The sequence below is a fragment of the Callospermophilus lateralis genome, chromosome 7 (assembly GCF_048772815.1).
Source record: "Callospermophilus lateralis isolate mCalLat2 chromosome 7, mCalLat2.hap1, whole genome shotgun sequence".
NCBI classification, from domain to species: Eukaryota; Metazoa; Chordata; class Mammalia; order Rodentia; family Sciuridae; genus Callospermophilus; species Callospermophilus lateralis.
The window spans coordinates 10829165-10853911 of record NC_135311.1 but is presented as its reverse complement, the minus strand read 5'-3'; the positions used below and the strand labels follow the sequence as shown (position 1 = coordinate 10853911).

The window sequence follows — 24747 nt, the reverse complement described above, 5'->3', positions numbered from 1 at the left end:
TGTATACAATAAAGTAGCTATTTAATGCAGAAGGTAGTAATGTATGAATTGAAAAACAAAAAGTCATAAGACATAAAAAAACACAAAGATGGCAAACATAATATATTAAATACTACAACATGAAGGTAGAAATTAACAGAGTATACTTGATGTTGTGTGCTCATCCTTATAATCCTATGGTGGTAACACCCCTTCCACAAGCAGTAAATAAGAATGATACAAACATCCAACTTTATGTTTCTGTAAAAGATGTATTTAGACACAAAGACGTAAGTCAAAAGTAAAAGAAGGGAGAAAGCCAAGCTTTGCAAAATGGTAACCAGGAGAGCTGAATTTTCTATATCAGTGTCAGACAAAATAGACTTTAAGACAAATATGGCTACTAGAGGTGAAATCAGACACCTTATAAAAGATGCAACTCATCAAGCTGAGCAATGTAAACATATTCACCAAACAACAGAGCCATAAAACATAGGAGTCAAAAACTGATGAAACTGAAGAGAGAAATAAATAATTCAACAATAGTCAAAGGCTTCAATATCTCACTTTCAATAATTGATAGAAAAAGCAAAATGAAAGCCAGGAAGAACACATAAAACTTAAACAAAATTATTAAATAAATAAACAACATATATAGACTACTCTGTCCAACAAGCAGGATACACATTTTTCTTAAATGTACATTCTTAAAGATAGACTTTTTATTAGTACATAAAGTAAGCCTCAATAAATTAAAAAGAACAGAAATCATGCAAAGTATGCTCTCTGCCACACATAAAATGAAATTATTAAGTATTATGTATTATCGTCTATTATGCACAGAGTGCGGTAATTAAATATAGAAATTAACCTATATAGAACTAAATAACTAATGGATCAAAAAGGAAATCAAACAGAAAATTTAAAAATACTTGGATATGAGTGAAAATGAAAACAAAAATGCCACAATATATATCATGTGACTAATGCAGAGTAGGGGCAAATTTGTGGTGGTAAAGATCCACATTTAAAAGGAAAAAGATATCTACTTACTCTTTTAACTTATGACATCACAAAAGAAGAACAAATTAAGCCCAAAGCAAGCAAAAGGAAGATAATAATAAATATCAGAGAGGAGACAAATGAAATAAAGAATAAAAAGGTAGAGAATATTAGCAAACCCAAAAGTTGATTCTTTGAGAGTATTTTCAATATGGAAAAATCTTTAGCTAGACTAAATAAGAAAAGGAAGAAAAGAAATTCAAATTGCTAAAATCAGAAATAAAAAGGAGACATTACTCTTGATGTAGATGAATAAAAGGGGATTATAATGGAATATTATATATAATCTGTGTCAAAAACTGGATAACATAGATAAAATAGACAAATTCTTAAAAAAGACAAACTGAAACTGACTCAATAAGGAATCTAATATATAGACATACAACCAGAAAAATATTGAATTAATAACCAAGAAAACTATACACAAATAAAAACTCATGCATAGATGACCTCATGGGTAAATTTTACCAAGCATTTGAAGAAGAATAAGCATCAAACTTTCACAAATTTTCAAAGAGCCCTAAAACATATAAGAGGGAGTACATGTCCAACTCATTCCATGAGACCAAAATACTCTCCACTGTGATGGTGCTCTATAAATCACTTTAAGTCTAGTACCAAAGTCAAAAGACAGAAGCACTGTAAATAACTATAGCAAGAGTACATTGTTAATGGGAACACAATATAGAAAGATGTAGGTGTGACTGATTGCATAAAATGTGTAAAAGAAGTAATAATACGTAGTTTTTGTATGTGTTTAAATTTAAGTCATCATTAAATTAGAATGTTGTAACTAGGAGATAGTTTATGTAGAAACCATGGTAATGACTGACAAATAAAAAAAGCACTAGTATAATAACAAAAGACGAAGAAAAAGAATTGAAGAATACCCCCAACAAATCACAAATCACAAAGTCAACAAATCACAAAGGAAAACTCAAGAATGAGGAAAAAAATTAAAAAGAACAAAGTAACTGTGGAATTATAACTAAACAATTAAAAAGGCAGTAGTAATTCTTCACCTATCTCTATTAAAATATAAGTGGATTAAATTCTTCAATTAAAAGGCACTGGGTAGATGCATGGTTAATTAAAAAAGAAATCTAATGGTTTGCTGACTATAAGAGACCTAATTTAGCCTGAAGGACATACACACACTGAAACTGAAGAGATGGAGTGGATAGTCCATGCAAATACATTAAAAAGCAGTAGAGCTATCTATACTTGAAAACATAAGATTTTATTAAAAAACTGTCACAAGTGACTAAAAAGGTAATAAAGTTCTCAAATCATCTTGTACACATAATAATGATAACTAATCATATATATATGATTATTATATATATATATATATATATATATATTTATATATATATACTGAACATTGAAACACCTTAATATATAAAGCAAGTAGCTCAAGAACCAAAGGGAGAAATGGAATACAGTAATGGTAGGGGACTTTGATATCCTACTTTCAACAATTGATAGATCATCCAAAGAGAAAATCAATGAGAAAATAGTAGACTAGAATAATAATGTTTGCCAAATGAACCTAACAAACATATACAGAACATTTTATCCTGTTTGATCTCCAGGCTTAGGAAATTAACCCTGGGATCCTGGTTGCATGGGATTGAAGCTATGTCACACAGCTCCTTTTGGGTCTGCAATGGGGTCTGTGTTCCACAGACGTGTTATGGGGGCCTCTAGTGGGTGTCAACTCAATGTGCTCCCTCAGCTGACTTGTCCACCTCCAGGATCTCAGAACCACAGCTTGTTGCTGGAATGAGAGTCTGCCTCCGGGTCCATACGTTAAAGTCTCTTACCAGGTTGATATATCAAATAGCTTCTTCCTGGTCTCTGAGAGGACTACTTATGGGTCATTGGATTTCTCTGCTGGTAGTACTGGCCCTGGCCCACGGCTGAAAGGGTCTGAATATGAGTCTACAGCAATACCAAGGTCTATACCCTGCCTCTGAGGCCAGGGGTTGACCTGTCTCCCGGTGGGTTCCTTGGCAAGAAGAACTGTTTTCAGATCATACTTGAGAGGACTGAAGCCAAATTGCAGAGCCTCGTCAGGATCTGCTGTGAGACAGAAGGTCCGCCTCTGGAGGTCCAAGCACAGAGTCCTAGAGTGGACTGCAAGTGGCTGTCAGACTGTAGCTAAGAGAGTCTGGAGCTGAGGGTCAGGATTGTTTCAGAGTCTCAAGGTGAGGCCATTTTTGCCAGGCTTTTCACCAGAAGCACTACTATCATGTGGCTCCTCTGGAGTCCATTGTCAGACAGTTTTGGTGATAGTTTAAAAGAAACACTGGGTCATTGTCAAGTCCAGAACTTGATCTGGGGCTATTGTTGGCAAACATGCTTCTGAACTGGGTCTTTATTCCCAAAATGTCCCTTCTAGGTCTTGGTCTCCAGAGGGATTTCAGAGATTACTACTTGAATTCCGAGACTCGTATGAAGGTGTTTTTGCCCATCAATGTCTCTTTTTGCCCCCCACCATTTTTAACACTTTCTTTTTATCATTGATTATCAACAATTGGATTTATATATGCTTCAGTGTGATTTCAGTTTTTATTTTGCTTGAGTTATGTTGACATTCTTGGATCTATGGTTTTATAACATTACCTTGAATTGGAAACGTCTTAATCACTATTTTCTTAATTAATTATTTTTTTACTTCACTCTTTCTTGTCTTTTCTCCTGGGACTTTTATTGCATGCAAGCTTGACAAGTTCCCACAATCAGTCCTCTTGTTTGGTTTTCCCTTGTTTTCTTTCCGTAGGTGCTATCTTGTGGGTAATTTCTATTGCTAGGTGCTTAAGTTAATGGAACTTTTCTTCTGAAATATCTGCTGTCAGTGCTATCTAGTGTTTTTTTCAGTTCAGACAGTATATTATTTTTCATTTCCATATGTAATACTTGGTGGCTACTGGGAACATGAACTCTTTCTCATATGAGTTCTAGGGGTCGGTTGATTTATTTCCTCCAGCAGGTCTTTCCCTGTGTTCTGACAGATGTGCAGATTAGTACTCTTTCAAAGACTTGAGGGTATCCTGTTGCAGATATTTAGAGTTTCCTCTGTCTATGCAAATCCCATCTCTTTAGTCTTCTATCTTGAAAACAACCCCTTTGCCTTCTCTATAAACAAAAACAAACAAATAAACCCTAAATGTCCAATTTTAATCCCTTTAAAATTTTAACTTTTTTTTTGTTTCCCTTATGTTCAGACAGTGATGTCTATTACTGATGTTTTGTGAAATTATATTCATATCAAGGTATAACTCCCTGGAGGAACTCAGGATCTGAGAAATAGCACCCTGTGTATTTTCCTGTCTACTTCATTTTCCTTAGAAGAGATTTTAGTTAAAGTGAAGAGGAAGAGGAAGTCTTAACCAATGAAACATACAACGTAAGCATTAAGAATAGTTAATAAATGGTCTAATTACTGAGGGTATTGCTACCACAATGTAGATTGTAAGAGGAATGTGGTAGAGGCATGAGATACTTGACAGAGAAAAAGAAAATAGAATTTGTCTCTGTTACAACAAAAGGGACTTTTCTAATTACCTCAAGAGATTTTTTCAATTCCATTTCATGGGAATATTTCCTACCTTCCCACAGGTTCCTCCTTCTACCTCTGTGATTATCATAAAATTGCTTAGGTGCTCTTGCAGTGCAAGGAATTTGCATGGCATCACACATTAATCTGTTCTACTTTATCCACCAAGCTTATAATCTCCATAAAAATGTGCTTTTGGGGTTGGAGGAGTGGGGAATGAAACCCAAGGAGCTTTATCACTGAGCTACCTCCCTAGCCCTGTTTATATTTTATTTTATTTTTATTTTGAGACAGGATCTTGCTCAGTTGCCCTGTCTGGCCTCAAACTTTTTATCCTCCTGCCTCAGCCTCCTGAGTTGCTGCGATTTCAGGTGTACACCACTGTGTCCAGTCCCACAAATGTGCTTTTAAAAGGGGTTACCTGCTGCTTTATGTAACTAAATGAAGAACATATTTCCTATGCTTCCCATGATGCAACAGAGCAGAAGTTCAGCATAAAGTCTTCCCAAATGGAACTTCTAGAGAATCACTTACAGGTGACTTTATTTTTTTAACTAAAACAAAGATAACTTTATTTTTTTAACTAAAACAAAGATAAGAAACATCTGACCTTCTTACCATCACTTTCATATCAGTCGGTATTTAATCACAACACTCTTTGCCATTGAGTATAAATAAGTATTGGAATTCATGTGGCCACTATGAGCTGTGCTTTCATGCAATAGAATACTGTTTGCTATTCAAGTCTAGAAGAAGCTTCAGAAAGGAGCCATAAGAAAAACTATCAGCAAATTGGACATTATACATGGAATAAGAAAAACCCTGGATATTCTAGAACTATAGGCCTCATATCAAAAGAAGAAGTTTAAGGGAACAAATGCCAAATCCAATAATATTTGGATAAACAATAAAATTAAGCTAAACTAAGAACAATGTTTCATAATTATAGGACTGAAGATACATAACATTAAACTCCTAGTCTAAGCAACCATGTGTGGCAGATCTGATAGAGAGGTGACGAAACTTAGGTTGAATTGAGATAAAACTGATTCCAGAGCAAGGAAGGTAATCATTCCAAGTCACCTAGTGACACATTTTAAGAACGCTCTTAAACAAAATGGAAAGTATCTAGTGTAGAAACCAGATAAAAATTAGAGTTCTGTGAACTTTAATTAATCCTTAGGTTAACAACAAAAAACATATCCCACCCCCCAAAAAAAACCCTTTAGCTATTTTAAACATTATAATGGATACACTTATTATCAATTTTCAAATATTTTAATTGTTTTTTGTGTGTCAGTGAAATATTAGGTACATATTTACAATTTTTATAGACCATAGGAATAAAAGAAGGAAGGCATATAAAAGTAGAACTTTACATCATTTAGAGATATTTAATAGGTCTCCCTATTTAGCAATGAACCAAGATTGCATTGCTTCAGGTGAAAATCCTACAAGAACAGAGCAGTGATAGTGATACCTTTGGTCCTTTCCAAAATAGCTCAAAGTTAATGAATACTTTTCTATTATATGGATCATTTTGTGAAGGGCCCTACTGAAATCTTTTTAACCTGTGTAGAAATAGTTGGATCTTCTATACAAACTGCCCTTAACGTTTTACTTATCCTTTAATAAACAGGCTAAAATCACCCCCTAAGTGTCCTGAGAAAGCAAAATACTTATTGGTGTAAGTTTGAAAAGTGTTTGAAATTTGGAACTGATTTTCAAGAAACCCAAGTTTAATCTGTACCCCACAAAGTCTATCAAAATAACGCCATGGGGGAGCTTGAATTATGAGGTGAGTAAAGTGCTAAATTAAATGGAAGAGAGAGATCGTCAGCATTGTAATTATTTCTGCATCCTCAGAAAGGATGTTTCCATAGGTGTGAGAAATATTCTCATTACAGAGCTTTAGGGTAAAATCTTACTCTGCCAAGCACTTTCCGAATGGCCACCTGCACATCCTTATTCCTAAAGCTATATACCATGGGGTTTAACAATGGAGTCACAACCGTGTAGGTCACTGTCACTAGCCTGTCTTTGCTAGATGAGTACTTAGCTGATGGTCGTAGATACACAAAGGAAGCACAGCCGTAGTGGACAATGACCACTGTGAGATGGGAAGCGCAGGTGGAGAAGGCTTTGCGCTTGCCCTCAGCTGATGGGATCCTCAGGATGGTGCGAACAATGAAGCCGTAGGAGATGCAGATGAAAGTCAGGGGGACCATAAGAGCTAGAACTCCCCCAATGAAGATTAATAGCTCATTGATGGAGGTGTCAGTGCAGGCAAGCCGGATAACTGGTGAGATGTCGCAGAAGTAGTGGTTGATTTTGTTGGGGCCACAGAAAGGGAGTTCAAAGACTAGGAGGGAGCCCGTCAGTGAGAACAGAAAACCAGCCCCAGCACAAGCTGCTGCCAGTAGTCCACACACCTGCCAGCGCATAAGGACGGGGTATCGAAGACGATGGCAGATGGCAACGTAGCGATCATAACCCATCACCCCCAGGAGCATGCAATTAGTGACGGCAAAACCAAGGAAGAAGAACATCTGAATGGCACAGTTAGTAAATGAGATCGTCCTAAGCAGAGACAGCAGATTTATGAGCATCTTGGGCAGAATGACTAAGGTGTAGCATGTCTCGGAGACGGAGAGGACCCCCAGGAAGAAGTACATAGGTATGTGGAGACTGCGATCTTGTCGGATGACAGTAACAATAGTGATGTTTCCACTTAGAATAAGCATGTAAAGGCACAGGAAAAGAGCGAAGAGGATAAGTTGGATTTTCCCAAGACTGGAGAATCCCAACAACAGGAACTCTGTGACAGAGGAGAAATTAGCTTGGTTGACGTGGTCCCAGAGATTAACCTGCAGAGAGCAGAAACAGAAGAAGAGATTGTGTACCTTCAAATGTGCAGTTAGTTCCACTAAAAGTTGAATAACAATAAATAAATCAGAGAAAGTAAAAGGACCTGTGCTAAAAGGAAGTACTATGTTGATCACATCACTTCATAGTATTCTTTCAAAACACTGTGATTACATCTGTCTTCAGTGACATTTCTACATCTTTTATTGTGTGTAAGTTTAGTTGTTCTTTCTCATACAGCCAATTCAAATACTAAAGAATCAAAATAGAAATACTCTGTATAATGACCCTGGCTTTGCCATTTACTATCTGTGCAATCCTCTGTGCCCCAGATTCCTCATCTATAATATGGAAATGTTAATAGTAGCTCTCCTAGGATTTTCACAAACTTTCAATCACTTAATGGAATATGAGCATCTTCTAAGCTCTTAATAATTGTCAGTTTCTGCTGTGTATGTTACTTAACTTTAATGAAGTGACTACTAGTTTTTCTTGTTTCTTGTTTCCTGTAAATAAATGTATATTTACCCAGAGGTTTTATTTTGTATTTTTAAACCCTATTACTTTATTTTAACCAAGCGACTGGACCAACATCTAAACCCAGTTCCTATTGGGGTACATTGTTAGTGATAATAATATTGGACTGATTGCACTTCATCCTTTCCTTTAATGACACAACCTACTTGATTGACCCTCTTGATAGAAGGGAGTTAAAAGGACCTTGGCATAGGAAGGCTTTTACCTCTCCTCAATGTGAGCCATTATATCTCCTCACCTTTTCCCTGGAGTTCCAACACAACTCACAGTTGCATTTGCCACACCTGACCTTGAAGGGTTTCCAGCTCCTCCAATTTCACCTTGTTAAAGAGTGGGCAAATTCTTTCCCCTTTGGTTCAACAACAATAGCAACAACAGTAAAGGTTTTTGTTTGTTTGTTTTGTTTTCGGTTCAGGGGTCTGAACCCAGGGGCACTCTACCACAGACCTATATCACCGATCCTTTATTTTTTATTTTGAGACTGGGTCTCACTAACTTGTTCAAGTTGGCCTCCGACTCAGGATCCTCCTGTCTTAGCATCTGGAGTTGCGGGGATTACAGGTGGGCACAATCATGATGGGCTTAACTAAAATCAAATTTGAATTTGATAAATCAATAAGAAGTCTTGAATTAAATGAAAGCACAGAAGTGAATTACAAGATGAAAACTATTTCACCAATGTAGCTCAACCTAGGCGACCAGCTGGCACCTGATCCTATGCATTCGAGGTATAATTCTTTCACTCACTACCATTTCTGAGTGCTTTCACTTAAGTCTTTCTCATTGATAAGAGAGGGTTTGGAACAGAAACATCATTTCTGTTTTTGTATTCAAATAAATCATAGTGACCGGTAGACTAATAGGTAAAATCATGTTTCCTGAGTAAAGTCACTACTTTCATTAATTTATTCATTTTATACTGTGCTCATTTAATTATTCTGCTCATTAAATTAAATCAATGAGTGAACACATTTAATAAGCATTTATTGTCTATAGTACACAAATCTTTTAAACTACACAGCATTTTTGGCAAGAACGATGCTAAGTCAACTTATCTTCTTCACAAACTCGTTTCTTCTTTTCCCAAATGTGCCAATTTTTTTTTAAATGAAAGTTTTTCTGCAGCAAGATTATGTGTTTTAATCTCACAGCATCTCTCCTCTGTGATTTCACTCATCATTTTTCTTACACCTGGAAAGCCTTCATTTACTTTCAATCCATTCCTGATCACCCAGCTGAAAGTTGCAACCACTGGCTACTCTGGTCTCCAAAGATAAGAGTGATATAAGCTTATCTTTCTTTTAAACTTTCTTTTAACAACTTCCTATTGCATTCTAGACTGTATCATGAAGCATACTTGTCTCTACTTTTTTATGTACCAGAATGTAAATGACTTGGCGGTAAGTTTATATCCCCAGAACAATGGAAAAACAAATTGCCACATAAAAGCTATTTGTTTAATCAATTATTAACTATTTGATGAATATTCCATTAGATATTAAGTCTTTTAGAGAGGGCATCTGCAAAAGGTATCCTTCAAGCTCATGAAAGAGATGGTAGTATTTTTAATCTTGGAAGGAGATATATGAGACCCGAGATCGAGTCTGCAGCCTATTAGATCTAATGTATGAGATCCCATCTGTAGCCTATTAGATCACATTGCATATCTATAATTGTACCAGCGCATCATAATCTATCACACAATCAATGATTTGTAAACAGCCTGATCCAGTGCTCATGAATTCCCCTACCATTGCTCCCCCCAATTACCTTTGTTCCCAATACTTTATTCATAAAATAATGAATAACAATACTAACACCACTGGGTTCATCCTTGAGGAATGCAATTTATTTACCTCCTCAGCTCCCATTTCTGAGATTTATGCAGTAGATTATTGTCCACAGAACTCTAGAATAGTGAGACTCAAGGAAAGCGGGTGGTCTGTAAAGAAAGGCAGCTCCATTAGACATTCATTTGCTAATGAGATTTTTCTAATATTCCTTTGAAGGGAGTTAAAAGGACCTTGGCATAGGAAGGCTTTTTTGTCATATTTAAAATTTAAATCGTTCTGGGAAACATGAAGTTTTCATGGCTACTTAGTCAGACACAATGTGTCATTCCATTCCTTTGTCAAAAAATACTATTTTCAAGTGATATTTAAGAATGGAAGGTGAATGTCCTAAGCCCATTTTTAACAGAGAGCTATGGTCTTTTCTTTTTCTTATCCAGGGAAGATTTCCTAAAGGATTCAGGGATGGTTGATATAGAGGGAGTCAGGACTGTGGTCTCTGGAAAGCTTATTTTGTGGAATTTGGTCGAATTGGTGATGCTCTATTTTATATCCCTCCTAAACCCTACATTGTGTGTATTTTCTATGTTTCTTAACTGGTAAAATCCAATGAAGCCCAGTAGTATCACAACCATTTCTATTTCTAAAAAGACTGTATTCCTCTCTTTTCTACCACTGACATCTCCATGCCCCAACCTGTGTTCCTACCTCCTCTGCTGAGAATTCTGAGAATTATCCCCCAAAGCATCATGGAAAAATTTCTTCTTTTGTCTCTGATTAGTTATGGCCTCAATATGCTGTTAGATATTTATACTTTTTAAAAACTCCAGGGAGCCATTATTGCAACATTATTTTTGGAACAGTTCCATCTTTCTCGCAATAAGCAAAAAAGGATGCAGAAAACATCAAGGATTCAAATCTCACAGGTCCAATAGGGGAAAAGGAACAGGGGAAAAAAATTGGCATTGGCCATTAGTTGGTTGGTTTTCCAAATTTCTGGCTATCTCATTAGAAACTGAAGGCTGATGCAAACTAAGGAAAGAAAAGTGAATTTGGAAAATGCTGCATTACGAAGGAGGTAGCACAGGGCTGTCTTTTCTGAGGTCTTTCTTAAAAATATATTTTATATTCATATGTTTATTATATATGCGTTACAAACAAATCTGATTTTAGAATATTTTAAGACACGTCTCATTGTTGGAACCCTGGTACTACATCAGGTGTTCAGGGTTTTTTTTGTATAAAATTCATATTTAGATAATTAAATCATTAGCCCTAACATGAGTATTCTTTTTTTAAATTTGTAATTACTAGTTATACATGACAGTAGAATGTATTTTGACATATTATACCTATATGGAGTATAAATTCCCATTCTTCTGGTTGTACATGATGTGGAGTTACATTGGTTGTATATTCATATATGCACATAGGATAGTAACATCTCAGTCATTCTATCTTTCCTATTTCTATTCCCTTACCATTCCCTTAATTTCTCAGGTCTTTCTTGCAAAGATGAAACTTTTTTTTCTTCCTTTGACTTCACCAGGACAAATAAAGCCATGCTTTATCATTGCCAAAGAAGAAACAAGAGTTTTCCCTTTTAGTCTAGGTTTATTAGAAACCTGCAAATTCACTGTTTCACTAAGTTGAGGAGAATAGGATCACAGGAAGATGCACAGGGGAAAGAGTATTTTTTACTTTCAAAACTACAATAATGAAGAACAAACAGTAGGGTTTAGGTTTGGAGATTGCTCATGAAAGTTGTGGAGTATTTAGGTACAAGTCACAGAGGCGATACGCTGCTTTTTCCTAATCTTCTAGAAATGGAAAGATTACCTTCCAAGACTCTGTCCCAAGAGGAGGGAATGGAGTAAAGGATCATGGATAAAATATCCTAGATAGCTTGGCTATTGATTCCAATTATTCTTATTCTCTTCTGCAGGCCTCTGGTAGCCTGACTCAAAATAGATGAGAGGGGCTGTGAAGTCGGAGAAAGAAAAATTAAGTGCTTATTTATAGGTCTGTGCTAGTGTTTGCCTGCCCTGAGTTTGAAATTAGGTTAAAAGTTAAGTTGTCTATTGCTGGAGTCCTGCAACAGTTTTTAGACCTTCAAGTTCCTAGAAATTGTTACTCTTCCTCTGTGGAAGGATAGGAAAGAAATCCACCTCTGTCTTAAGATTTCATGAGTGAGTTCACAAGAGGATGGTAGGGAGAACTAAAGGCCCATAGCCACAAACTCTTCCTCCACTTGACTCTATTTGCAGCAGATCTGTCAGTGGCTCTCAGCAGCTGCCCTCAGAGCAGCAGAAATTGGCCAAATGACGCGATTCCTAACTCAGTCTTTTAAGTTAAATTAATCATCCCCCCCCACACACACTGGAGTACAAACTTGAGTTTCTAATAAACTAGGTATGAAACATTCCATCTCAAGTATTTCAATATGGCTCATGTATGCAAATAAAGTATAATGTTTATTTCTATATCCAGAGAAAGATATATACATTAAAGTCTAGTTGAAAATGTCTAGCAATTTTTTTTTAGATGTTATCCATTTTCCCCATTGGCTTCAACCCTCAGCCATCAATCAGTTCCATACTACTATCAAAGTGACTTTTTCCACATAACCAGGAATATACCATATGAAAACTGTAAAGTCTAAGTTTCAGTTGTATTTTCTAGCAATCGCTACAGGAAATAAATTCTAATGTGACATAAATAAATTCTAACTGTGACTTATGATAAGTTACCATTTTTTTGGATTCTAGGAGATAAATGCTCTCAAGAATCTTTATTCCATTGCTTCTCTTTCTCTACCCTAAAGAGTGAAGAAGAGAAAAAAAAATCAGAAATATTGCATTGTATTGAAGGCAAAAGAAAAAAAACCCAACAGGTGAATGAAAAGATGGTATATTTCAAAGGGAGAGTTAAAATACTTTTAAATATAAAAATCTTAAAGAAGAAAAAACAATCTCTAATAAGTGATACTAAAAAATATTCTTACACTAAAAATAAATGTATTTGATATAGTAAAAGCAACTGATACTTAGGCATCAATATTACTGTGATGATTAATTTTATGTGTCAATTTGCCTGAACCTCAGAGGGCGCAGTCACTTGATTAAACCACTCTGTGTTTGTGAGTATTAACAATTAGCATTTGAATTCACACACTGAGAAAAAGAGATTGCTGTAGGTGGGCCTCAACCAATCTGTTGAAAACTTTTACAAACAAAAGATCCCTGTTAGGATTCCCTGTACTGCCTGTGTGAGGTGTAATTTTGGGCTCCTATTTTTTTGAACTGAGCCTCAGACTTGAATTTAAACTACATGCTTTCCAGTCTCTTCAGCTTATTGACTGCAGATGGAACTTCTCAGTCCCCATAATTATATGGGCCAATTCTTCATAATCTCTCTCTCCTCTCTCAGTATATATGTATGTATGTATGTATGTGTATGTGTGTTTGTGTGTGTGTGTGAGTGTGTGTGTGTGTGTAGTACCTTTGATTTTTCACATGAAAGTATTATACGACCTGGCACTCCCACAGGGAAAGAGAATGTATTTTCTTAGAAAACTTATAAGTTCAAGACAGATATTTTTGGATATGTCTGCACTCAGGGACATTGTATCACTATGCTCAGTCTTGGTTCTTGGATCAACCTCTTAGTAACATCCTCATTTACTATTTGCAAATTGTTCTTCTTAACATGATCTCTGATCTTATTTTCCCGAACTGATCTCTATTTCTCTCTCCAAAGGATGATCCCTCCCCTCCATGTTTTGCTAAGTGTTTTAGCCCCATCTCTAGGATATTATCTGATATATATAATAGGGGACAAAATCAAGGTAATTTTTTTTTTAAATTTTGCCTCTACAGAGAAACAAAATAATAGAAACCTGAGCATTGACACTATATCATAGGAGTTACATGGTGATATTAAGGTATGTTCAGTGTTTCCTTGACCTATATATTGCAGTTATTGCTCATTCTTCAAATCAATAATTCCACCAACCGTCTCTTGACTCTTTCAGACTATCCAATAATTTGGAGGTAGGCTGGATTTAATTTTCTTTGTAAAATACTTACAAAATTATATTTCCTACAATAATTTCCAAATGAATCAATGATTAAGAAGGATTAGGAAAAATTTAAATAAAATAATATTTTGTTAATGTTATAAAATTAAACCAAGGAAAACAGGAATTAAAGAAAAACAGGAATAAATCTTAGCAGTTCCCTAGTGTGTACTAATAGTTTTGAAGATAATGACTACACACTGGAAAAGAACCACATTGTAGAAGGAGGCACTTGAAGGCCTTTGAGTTACTATAAAAGCAGGCAGATTCTGGAATGTAGCCATGATAACATTTTTAATCTGAATGAAAGTCATAATGAATACTCTCTTTAAAAACGTTAAAACATACAAAACCAGCAAATTTCAAATGAGGGAACAGAGTTCAAAGTAACCAGAGCTGGAGAAAATCCTGGAAATGAATGATCTAGAGAGAGAAAGGGAACAAAGAGACAAAGTTCCAATTCTATTTATCAGTTTGGCCAAATATCTGGCTGAACTGTGAACCACATATGGGTTAAATAAACAAAAGAAATACCATCCAAGAAAACAAGATCTCAATTTGGGTCTGACAAAGTTCCTTGCCTGTTAAAACTAAAAAAGACTAATAGTTGCCAGGTTAATATAACAGAATCTTTACATCACATTCACCAAGACCTGATAAAATCTCAAATTATTTCTTATAAGACTAACCATGACATATGGCCCATTCTAAATTAAAGTGATAACTCAATGTAGACTAGTAGAACATGATTTTTAGAAAATAAGGATCACTGTGCCCACTAGTCCCCAGAGGTCCAAGGAGATCCCAGAGAGGAGGCCTTGATGAAGCAAAAGGGAAGTTCTTGATTTATGTGAGAGAAAAGAATTTCAGCACAGGCTGGTCAGAAACACAGACAAAACGTTCTTTAGGAAAGCAAAGGCATATCTTGGGGAGAATGTGGGCTATCTCAAGAGTGAGAAGCTAGGGGGGTCAAGCAAGGGATACACTTCCAAGGGAAAATGTGGGCAATCTACAGAGGAAGAGGCAGCAAACCCCTGGGTGTGGAGTGCTGATATTTACAGAATAGCAGGGGCTGGCCTAGAGGTGGAGCCAGGGCAGAATTACACAATTTCACAATTTCCCTGTGCTCGTGCATTACCCTTGTGCTAGTTTTTGCAGTCAAGGGTATGGGTCAAGGGTATGGGCCTAGGGAGAGGGCCGGGTTGCTCAGGAGTTAGAAGTGCTCATGGGTGTTTTCTGCATTGCAATGACAATTGGGTGCTTCTGGGAATACTCAGTCTGTCTTACTTTATCCTGTCTCCCCAAATTCCTATCTCACAGTTATACAGAAAATGATGGGCTTACTAGCTGCACCAGCAAAAGAAAATTACTTTTCTTACACATTATTGCAATTCTAAGTTTTGTTTTCTTCTGAACTTTTAATAAAGGGATTTTTATCCCTACAAAAATCATAAATGATAATACTGTCGATAGAATTCTCTGCAGAAACCATGTAGCTGGAAGGAAGTAGGATGATATATTTTCAAGGTGCGAAAAGTAAAAGAAAAAAAAAAAGTCAACCAGAAAGGTGGAAAACAAAAAGTACATCCTACGTGGTTTTGTTGAACTAAGTTTTGGTGATTAAAAGCAAATCACTAGTTCCTGGGACTTGGGGTGGTAGAGGAGAATAATTGGGAATGAGCATGAGGAAATTTTTGAGTCACGGAAATACTCTGCATCTTGATCATAGTGGTGGTTACACGTGTGCACACACTTGTCAATGTGACACCTCCAGTTACAGGGGACATAGGCTTCTCTCAGGAGGGAGAAGGGGGCCATGGATGGTATCCTGGTGTTCCCAGAAGCGAGGTCTTCTGTCCTAGGTGTCCTTGGTTCTCCTGCCCTCTTCCCCTTGCCTTTCTCCTTCCTGCATAAGCAACTAGGCCCAGGAATGCTCAGTGGGGTGGTCAAAAGGTGGGAAACAGGTGGGCTGAAGGGGGAGGGGCAGGATGGTGCAGCCCGGGACACATATTAACAACCTTGTAGCTCCCTGTAGGGAGGGGCAATTCTGGCTTCAAAAACATGTCAAATCATGTACTTAAAAGGGATGTCTTTTATTGCATGTGACTCATGTCTAAATACATCTGCTTAAAAGATGAAACAAGCAATCATAAACACATTTCCAAAAAAAAAAAAAAGAAAGAAAGACACTTGAGAAGGCAGAAATGAAGGATTTCTATTGGAATTATATTTTGTGAAGGAAGTTAGACACACCAGAACACATACTACGTTATTGCCTATGAATTTAGTTAAATGAATGCAAATTCAACTATATTGATAAAGATTAACACTGTGTTTTTCTAAGTAAGAAGTCAACTGGAAAGTATCATGAAATAATTTTTTGGAGGGTGTCAGAAATATTGCATTTCTTGATTGGTATTGTAGCTAAGTGGGTATATTTATTTGTGAAACTTCAAAAACTTATATTTAAAATAATTGAATTTTGTCATCATTTCTAGCAATTAGAGAAATGCAAATTAAAAGTACTCTAAGATTTCTTGTCACTCCAGTTAGAATGGCAGTTATCAAAAATACAAGCATTAGTAAGTGTTGGCGACGATGTGGGGAAAAAAGCACACTCAAACATTGTTGCTGGGACTGCAAATTGGTGCAACCACTATGGAAAACAGTATGGAGATTCCTTAGAAAACTTGGGATGGAACCACCATTTGACCCAGCTATCCGTCTCCTTAGTATATTACCCAAAGGACTTAAAAGCAGCATATTATAGTGACACAGACACATCAATGTTTATAGCAGCTCAATTCACAATAGCTCAACTATGGAACCAATCTAGATGTCCTTCAATAGATTAATGGATAAAGAAAATGTAGCACATTTATATAATGGAATATTACTCAGTCTTAAAGAAGAATGAAATCATGATATTTTCAGGTAAATGGATGGAACTAGAGAATACCATGCCAAGTGAAATAAGACAATCCCCCCAAACCAAAGGCCAAATGATTTCTCCCATAAGTGGATATTGATCTATAGTGTGTGTGGCAGGTGTGGGTGGGAAGAATGAAGGAACTTTGGATTGCGCAGAGGGGGGTTAGGAAAGGGATTGGGCTGTGGGAATGGGAAGGGCAGTAGAATGAGACAGACATTATTACCCTATATACATGCATGATTACACTCCTGGAGTGACTCTGCACCACGTGCAACTGGAGGAATGAGAAGCTGTGCTCCATTTGTGTACAATGTGTCAAAATACACTCTACTGTCATGTATAGCTAATTAGAACAAATTATAAAATTTAAAGTAAGAAAATAAGATGAGGAGAGAAGTGAATACAAAAGGCAAATTGTAAATCTCCCATGGCCATATTTAAAAAAAAAAAAATTCTGATCAAGAAACTGTACTCAAAACTCAAAATATAGTATTAAATTTGAGAAAAGGAAAGACTATGTTTTGATGGTCTTAGTATGATGTGCACAGCAAGAACAAAGAAATCAACAGTCAGGGGTGATAACTTAAAAATTAGTTTGCAGAACCCTACACCACATACGACCACAAGAATGGAATCCTAATTACAATAACTTATACTTAATGTATGTATAGGATGACAAAATGCACTCTAATATCATGTGCATCTAAAAAGAATTAAAAAAAAATAGATATGCCAACATTCAAAATGAGCCAAGTTGAGAAGCTCCACTCCCAGGTCAACATTCCCAAAATAACACAAGAGGGAGCTCCATGGCTACGAATCCAGGTCTGTTTTCACAGACTGCCCTTCCCTTCTAACAGTAGAAAACCAATCTCATATAAGCATGCATTCTGAAAAAGATCACATACATGTCTTCATGAAGTTATTATCATATAAATCAGTAGAATATTTCTAGAAAATCACTGTGTCGGTGTGGTGGAAACCTTGATGTACCCAGACACTCCTTTAGGCAAGGGGCCTTGTTACCCCTGTTTTGGGTAGTGTTTTCAGTAGGGAGACTTCCACATTTTACCAAATGCATAGACACCTTGTCCAAAGTGAGCCCTTTTCTGGAGAAAACTCTACCTATGCACAGACTAAAGAGGTCCATAAAGCCTCAGCTATTCTTAAAGCATAACCTGGGCCTACTCTGAACGGTTTCCAGCTACACAGTTCTTTGTTGGCTCAGCCAAGCCTGGTCCTAGAAGTGCATGGAATTTGACTTCTCCCTCTGGTCAACATGCCCTGCTCCTGTGTGTTCATTACTTGCCAAGTGTGCTTCCCACAGAATACAACCTGCAAGAGCCCAGAAGATATGAGAACAAAATAAAAGATGAACACTTTAAGCAAACATTTCAAAATGAGTTAAAATAAACTAAAGTGATAGAAACTATGAAATAATAGCAAAGACTGGAATTTAAAAGAATGATTAGAGAAAGAAATGTTTTAAAAGTGGGGGCTAGATCAGGAAGCAGAAATGAAAAGAAAATCGTTTCATAAATAAAGTCCAAACTTGGAGGAGCAGAATGCTGAATAAATAGACTAGATAAGCCAATCAGGGGAAAAAAAGAGATATAAAGTGAAAAACAATTCTAAAAACAATACTAGAGAATGTTTTCTGTATGATTCTATTGTGATAATTTGTAAGCATAAATGATGATTGGCATATCAGATGCCATGAAGTTGTTTGTTTTGGGGAAAAGAGAGGGAGAAAAGGAAATGTTCGTAATGCTCTGTTTTTAGACCTATTCATTGTTCACTTTGTGATAATCCTTCCATGTGTCAATTATGATTTGTATGCTTTTCTGTGTGTTTGTGTTTTGATTAAAAAGGTATACATGAAATATTTTTATAGATTCAATATATTTTATATGAGGATAGTAATCATCTTATTTTCTACTCTGAATTGTCTGTATTTCTCCTGAGTTTATTTTTACTTCATGCTTATTCCTCTGTATTTCATGTTCAAGCCTTTTTCAATCGTCCAATAACAGGTGAATGTGTAAATATATTCAAGACCATGGCACATGAAAAGCTTGTTTGAAGTTCTTTGTACATGAGAAATGCTTGTGTAGAAGACTTAGGCAAAACCATGCTATTTATCTCCCGGAGGTAACCCTTAACCCCCATTGCTTCTCCAGAAAGAGGTCTTCCTGCTTTCTGGCTGAGGGGTTGATTCCAGGCATCCACCTGTGGGTGGGAAAGAGGCTGGCGATGCTTCATGCTTTGAGAGCACACAAACAAATGCTTTGTTTGTGGTTGAAGTAGCATTGACTTTTTCCTTGGCTTTGAATGTAGGCTCTCACATGTGCCTCCATTCTGCCTTGTGTCTCTAACCCTAAACTCCTCTGGTTTATTGTCATACAACTAAACCTCTAGTTTTACCCGGGCATGAATGAGATATAGAACAATGCCACTCCAGGGGCACTGCGATTTATTGTCAGTCTATGGGATTTCTATTATCGGCTTGAGATGAGATTGGTGCAGAAGTTGAATGTAAATGGGAGGCGACCTTTTTGGAGGTGAATACTACTGAGATACCCAGGCACACAATCATCAGACAAATCTGTTGGAATAGAAGACACAATAGTTCAAGTTTTTCATTTTGCTGGTAATTTGTTTTCACTTTCACTTGTTTTTATGATCAACAGATAGCACTGTATGTATCATGTACAATAGGATATTTTGAAGTACACATACAATAGGGAATGATTAAATCCAGCGTACACATGACCTCACATAGTCAGCACTTTGTGGCAAGAGCACTTAATATCCACTCTTTGGTATTGAGCAATTTGTTTTGTTTATTTTTGTTTTGTTATATTTTACCGAAGCATTGTTTTTTATAGGAAATGGAAAAAGAAAAACTGTTCCTTCACGGCGGTTGTGTGAGATGCACGGATCAAGAAGCTGTGTTGCTTTACTCCCATATTAAACCAATATTACTCTTCTCAGTGCCATCTGGGTGGCTCCGTTGTGAAGATGTGCAGTGTGTCGTAAACTGGCCCCCTTTTGTTTGGTGTCCCCCCCTCCCCCTTTTTAAAAAAATCTTTTTTTAGTTTTAGGTGGACACAATACCTTTATTTATTTATCTTTTTATCTGTTGCTGAGGATCCAGGGCCTCTCCCATGCTAGGGGAGTGCTCTACCACTGAGCCACAACCCCAGCCCCAGGGTCCCCTTTGAGCAGGTGCATTTTCAGGCGTCTCTTTTCTGCTAAGAACCCTGCCAATCATCCTTTTCTAAGTTTTCAAAAAATGTGTAGTTGTTTATCTCCCATGAGCTCTCCTCCCCTGTTGGACTTCTTGGGTGCTTTCGTGCGTTTCTCGTGCCCTTACTATCATGTGAGTGTGTTTATGGGTAGAACACAGATGTTAAATCACAAAAGTTCTAGTTAGCATTTTAAAAAGAAGATGCTATCATATATTCACAAGTTGGTGATGGTAGAAATATAATGAAAAAGCTAATGAGCACAAATGAAGGAAAATATTTTAATTCAGCACAATGAATCCCTGCATGTGTTTTACATAGGTGTCAAATAAGTAACGATGTAATTAACTAAAAGAATTTAATTGATAAAAACGAATCCATAACATAATTACATCCTTAGTACACATCCAAAAGTGTTAATCTCAGTGAAGTTTCTTTATAAGGCATAATCAAAAACAGCCAATGATAGAATTTGTTAAATTATAAAAATAGAACTATGTCAATCACATTGTCCCATTAACACATGACAAAACTGGAAATAAATAGCAGAAGTTACTTAAATACCAGCAAGAAAAATATTCATGATAAATTAACATCCTAGTCCTAGAAAGTATTTGGTTAATAAATGAGAATCAAGAAGCCTATTGGGGAAAAAAAGTAATGAGGTGACCACCACTGTACTTATAGAGACAGGTAGTGCTGAGATACCTTATTTAACTACTGGAGAATAAAAATAAATAGAATGACTTACCTACCAACTGAAGCAAAGGAGACAAAAATAGGAATAGCGATAGTAATTTTTAAAACAAAAGAAATACAACTTGTGATTTGTATTTATATTTTACTTTGAAAACCTACATACAATTAATTATTGGGGAGGATACAGTTTTACTACACCTGGAAAAAGAAGTCACACAGGACAAGTGTGTTTCAGTTGCATTTGCTGTGTTTTAAAAAGAATATTGGTGAACAGCGGCCTATCATGAAGACTGCACCCTAGACGGTGAGCTGTCTGAAATTCAGGACTTAAAAAAAATGGTAAAATAAATGGCCCAGATTGTCACCACAACTATCTCAAATAGCTGTAAACCTGGATTATTACTCGCTCTATGATATAATACAGAATCTATGAAAGTCCCAGAGGCAAATATCAACTGAGATGAGGGGAAATAAGAGCAGAGTTCAGAAGGAATGGGCATTTTTGTGGAGTAGCTGATTCTTGGTCAGTGTTACTGGGTTTCCCTCGGAGATACTGATGAAGGGATTTCTACATAGGGGAGAGGTAGCAACAGACAAACACCCAAGTCTTTGCTTCTCTAGTGTTACCTAGTCCCATGATCAATTTGAGGCTTGGAAGCTCCCTCTCCTTAATGAATTCAGTGTGGCAGGCCATGCAGACATTTTCAGCCTGAGATGGGACAGGATGGTTGATCATTCTTATCCATTCACTTCTGTGGTACAGAGAGGCTCAAAGGCCGAGTCAGAACAGGCAGCCTGAAGTGACTGTTCAAAGAATCTGAATGAAATAGAATCCTCATGGAAACAACAAAGCCTTTCATATGAGTCTGACATTCTATGCAGTTTTCTGTTTTACATGTGCTTTTACATCATCTATTAGACACAAACTCCTTGTGAAACAGAAAAGGAAAATTTCATTTTCCTATTTTCCATGTACTGATATTTAGATGCAGAAGAATCATAGATGAAATCATGACCGAACCAATGTTTGATTTTTAACTCATCCAATTACTGTAGGGTAATGTTGCTCTCTGCCACACAGTGCTACTAGCCAAAGGCACCTTCAGGTCTGGAAATCTCATTTTAGACTGGACATAAACAAAGTCTAAAACTGGAGATTAAGATAAACAAGACAATTATAGGGCAAGAGATAATGATGGTTAAGCCTTTTTTGAAAGCTATAAATCTAAAGAAAAAAGAGAGAGAGAGAGTGACAGGTATTCTTTATTGCCATATATGAAAAAGTATCTCCTTTGATCTTTACCCTAATGCTGAGAAGAAAAATTCCCTGGTTTACATAGGAAAACACGAAGGCCCAAGATGTCAAAGAACTCATTCAGTGCCATAGAGTTCAACGAGTAAACTAGATACTGTCATGACTTTAAAAATTAGTAACACACTTGATCCAAATGTGTGTGCACTGTTGAAAAGTGTTCCTATCATAGTTTCTTAAGAGAAAGCCCAGTCTTTCCAATCACTTTCCGAATGGCTAGCTGCACATCTTTGTTCCGGAGGCTGTATACCATGGGGTTCAACAGTGGGGTGATAATAGTATAAGTCACCGTCACCAGCCTGTCTTTGCCAGATGTATATTTGGATGATGGTCTCAAATAGACAAAGGAGGCACAGCCGTAGTGGACAATGACCACTGTGAGATGGGAAGCGCAGGTGGAGAAGGCTTTGCGCTTGCCCTCAGCTGATGGGATCCTCAGGATGGTGCGAACAATGAAGCCGTAGGAGATGCAGATGAAGATCAAGGGTACGACCAGCACCAAGACCCCACAGATGAAGATGACCAGTTCATTGATGTAGGTGTCAGCACAGGCAAGACGGATGACCGGTGAAATATCACAAAAGTAGTGGTTGACCTTGTTGGAGCCACAGAAAGGGAGGATGAAGACCAAAGATGTCCCCACCAGGGATATCAGGAATCCGCTAACAATGCAAGTTGCGGCCAGTTGTCCACATACCCTCCAGCTCATGAGAATGGGGTAGTGCAAAGGCTGGCAGATGGCAGCATAGCGATCATAACCCATCACTCCCAGGAGCAGACAGTTGGTGACAGCAAAACCCAGGAAGAAGAACATCTGGGTGGCACAACTCAGGAAGGAGATTGTCCTCAGCACAGACAGCAGGTTGAGAAGCATCTTGGGCAGGATGACAATTGTATAGAAGATCTCAGAGGTAGAAAGGATGCCTAAAAAGAAATACATGGGTGTGTGGAGGCTGCGATCCAAGAAGATGACGGAAATGATGGTCATGTTTCCACTCAAGATGATCAGGTAGAGACAGAGGAAGACAGCAAAGAGGACAAGCTGCAAGTCCCCCAGGCTGGAGAAACCCAGCAGTAGGAACTCGGCGACAGAGGAGGAGTTATCCATGAAGAGTTGCTCCCATGCCATAAAACCAATATGTTCAGGTCCAGAAACCTTTCAAACTGGGAATCAGAGAAATTTACCCTCAAAAAGTAGCTATGCCAGTCTTGTTTGAATGAGAGACCAACAGATATGGAGGGGACATAAAAAATTGTCAACCAGGGATTATATATTCTCTCTTAAGAGAAACTCCAGATTTTCCAGTCAGTTTCCAACGGCTAGCTATACCCTTTGTTCCAGAGACTATATACCATGGAGTTCAACAGTGGGCAGTGGCTATAATGTGTGTTTATATATATAAATTATATATAATTATACATACATATCATGTGTGTATGTGTGTGTGTGTGTGTGTGTGTGTGTGTGTATAAATATAGGAGCCCAAGCTGTTATTTTTCTGCCAATGATTTTAGCCATAAATCTGGGGACACTGTTTATGTAAAATGTGTAGTCATTGGCTCAAATGAAACCAAGTCCCTTCCTTGGAAACTTATGAAATTCTCACTCAATTTTTTTTAGTGAATTGATCCTCATAAAAGCCTTTATCTACATTATCATTTCACAGGGTCAGACCTTTATCCTGATTACTGGTACTTACGTCAATATAAATAGCACTGACATCGGAGGATTCACATTTCAGTACACACACATATCCTTTTAATGCATCCCTCACTTAGGGAAACAGTCCATGGATCTAACTTTGTATTGTTTGTTTTTAAAGGACTACAGTTCACATTCAGAAATAATTACCTACCCCATTTCTATTCAGTCATCCCCTTAAACTAATTTGGTTTTGAACTGCTGCTAGTTTATGATTGCTCTATAAACTCCTATAAGATACTAGGCCTGATTTCTCCTGACAAAAACACACTGCTAGAATAATTTAGTGCTTCATTAGCATTCGCTGGTTGGCCATTTAGTTATATGGCTTACCTTTGATAAACCTGAGATGGAGGGCCACCAGATTGTCACACCCAGGACCTCTGTCTCTGAATTTCTGAGTAGAGAGTATAAGATACTTCCCCTAACACCTCTAACCCCGTTATCATGGCTGGCATTAGCTTTTATAAATTCTAATCAAAATATTCTTTTCCTCTTTCACCTCCTGTCCAAGTGGGTCCTTAGATCCCATATCTCAATGAAATGTTTCAAAAATACTCCTAGTCACTCAAGCTGTACATTTCTAAGAAATGTTAAACTCATTATTTTTTTTCAGCCTTCACATCCAATCTATTTTTTAAAAAATACTTCTAAAATCCATTTCTGTCTTTCCTTTTTTTTTTTTTCCAAAAAGAAATTAACTCTTGCCTGAACTATCACAAGACCATTATGGATGGACTCCCTAGACTCTCTTGTCACTCTGAACCATTTTCTACAATACAGGAAGAATTATGCTTACATAGGATAAATTAGATCATATTAACAAAACTAAATGACCCTCATTATCTGTAAGATATCCTAGGTGTTTCATACTCTTCCCAAATCTACCTTTCTACTTTCACATGCACTTTAAGAAAATTTTAACAACCAAGTCATTTTTTTCATATTACTTCTAACATCTAGAATTATCCCATGCTTTAT

At 36.9% G+C, this 24747-nt stretch overlaps 2 protein-coding genes across 2 annotated transcripts; both read right to left on the bottom strand.

The window, feature by feature from the left end:
* Nucleotides 1-2914: 2914 nt before the first annotated feature.
* On the bottom strand, nt 2915-19067 carry LOC143403549 (olfactory receptor 10R2-like). The gene is made up of 3 exons (XM_076861597.1): nt 18816-19067; nt 6532-7470; nt 2915-3148 (listed from the first exon to the last, which is right to left on the bottom strand). The coding sequence occupies exons 1-3, from the start codon at nt 19065-19067 to the stop codon at nt 2915-2917; spliced, it is 1425 nt and encodes a 474-aa protein (XP_076717712.1).
* Nucleotides 19068-22230: 3163 nt separating this feature from the next.
* Nucleotides 22231-23172, bottom strand: LOC143403546 (olfactory receptor 10R2-like). Its single transcript, XM_076861595.1, has one exon. It carries the CDS (start codon nt 23170-23172, stop codon nt 22231-22233), a length of 942 nt encoding a protein of 313 aa, XP_076717710.1.
* Nucleotides 23173-24747: the final 1575 nt, after the last annotated feature.

Excerpts from the sequence above, each read along its gene's own strand:
- LOC143403549 (XM_076861597.1), bottom strand. The coding sequence starts at position 19,067 with ATGAAGCATCGCCAGCCTCTTTCCCACCCACAGGTGGATGCCTGGAAT. Across the intron at positions 7,471-18,815 it reads TTATTGGACGATTGAAAAAG|GTTAATCTCTGGGACCACGT; the intron begins GCTTGAACATGA and ends TGCTCTCTGCAG. Across the intron at positions 3,149-6,531 it reads TTCGGAAAGTGCTTGGCAGA|AGGCGGACCTTCTGTCTCAC; the intron begins GTAAGATTTTAC and ends TTGGACCTCCAG.
- LOC143403546 (XM_076861595.1), bottom strand. The coding sequence starts at position 23,172 with ATGGATAACTCCTCCTCTGTCGCCGAGTTCCTACTGCTGGGTTTCTCC.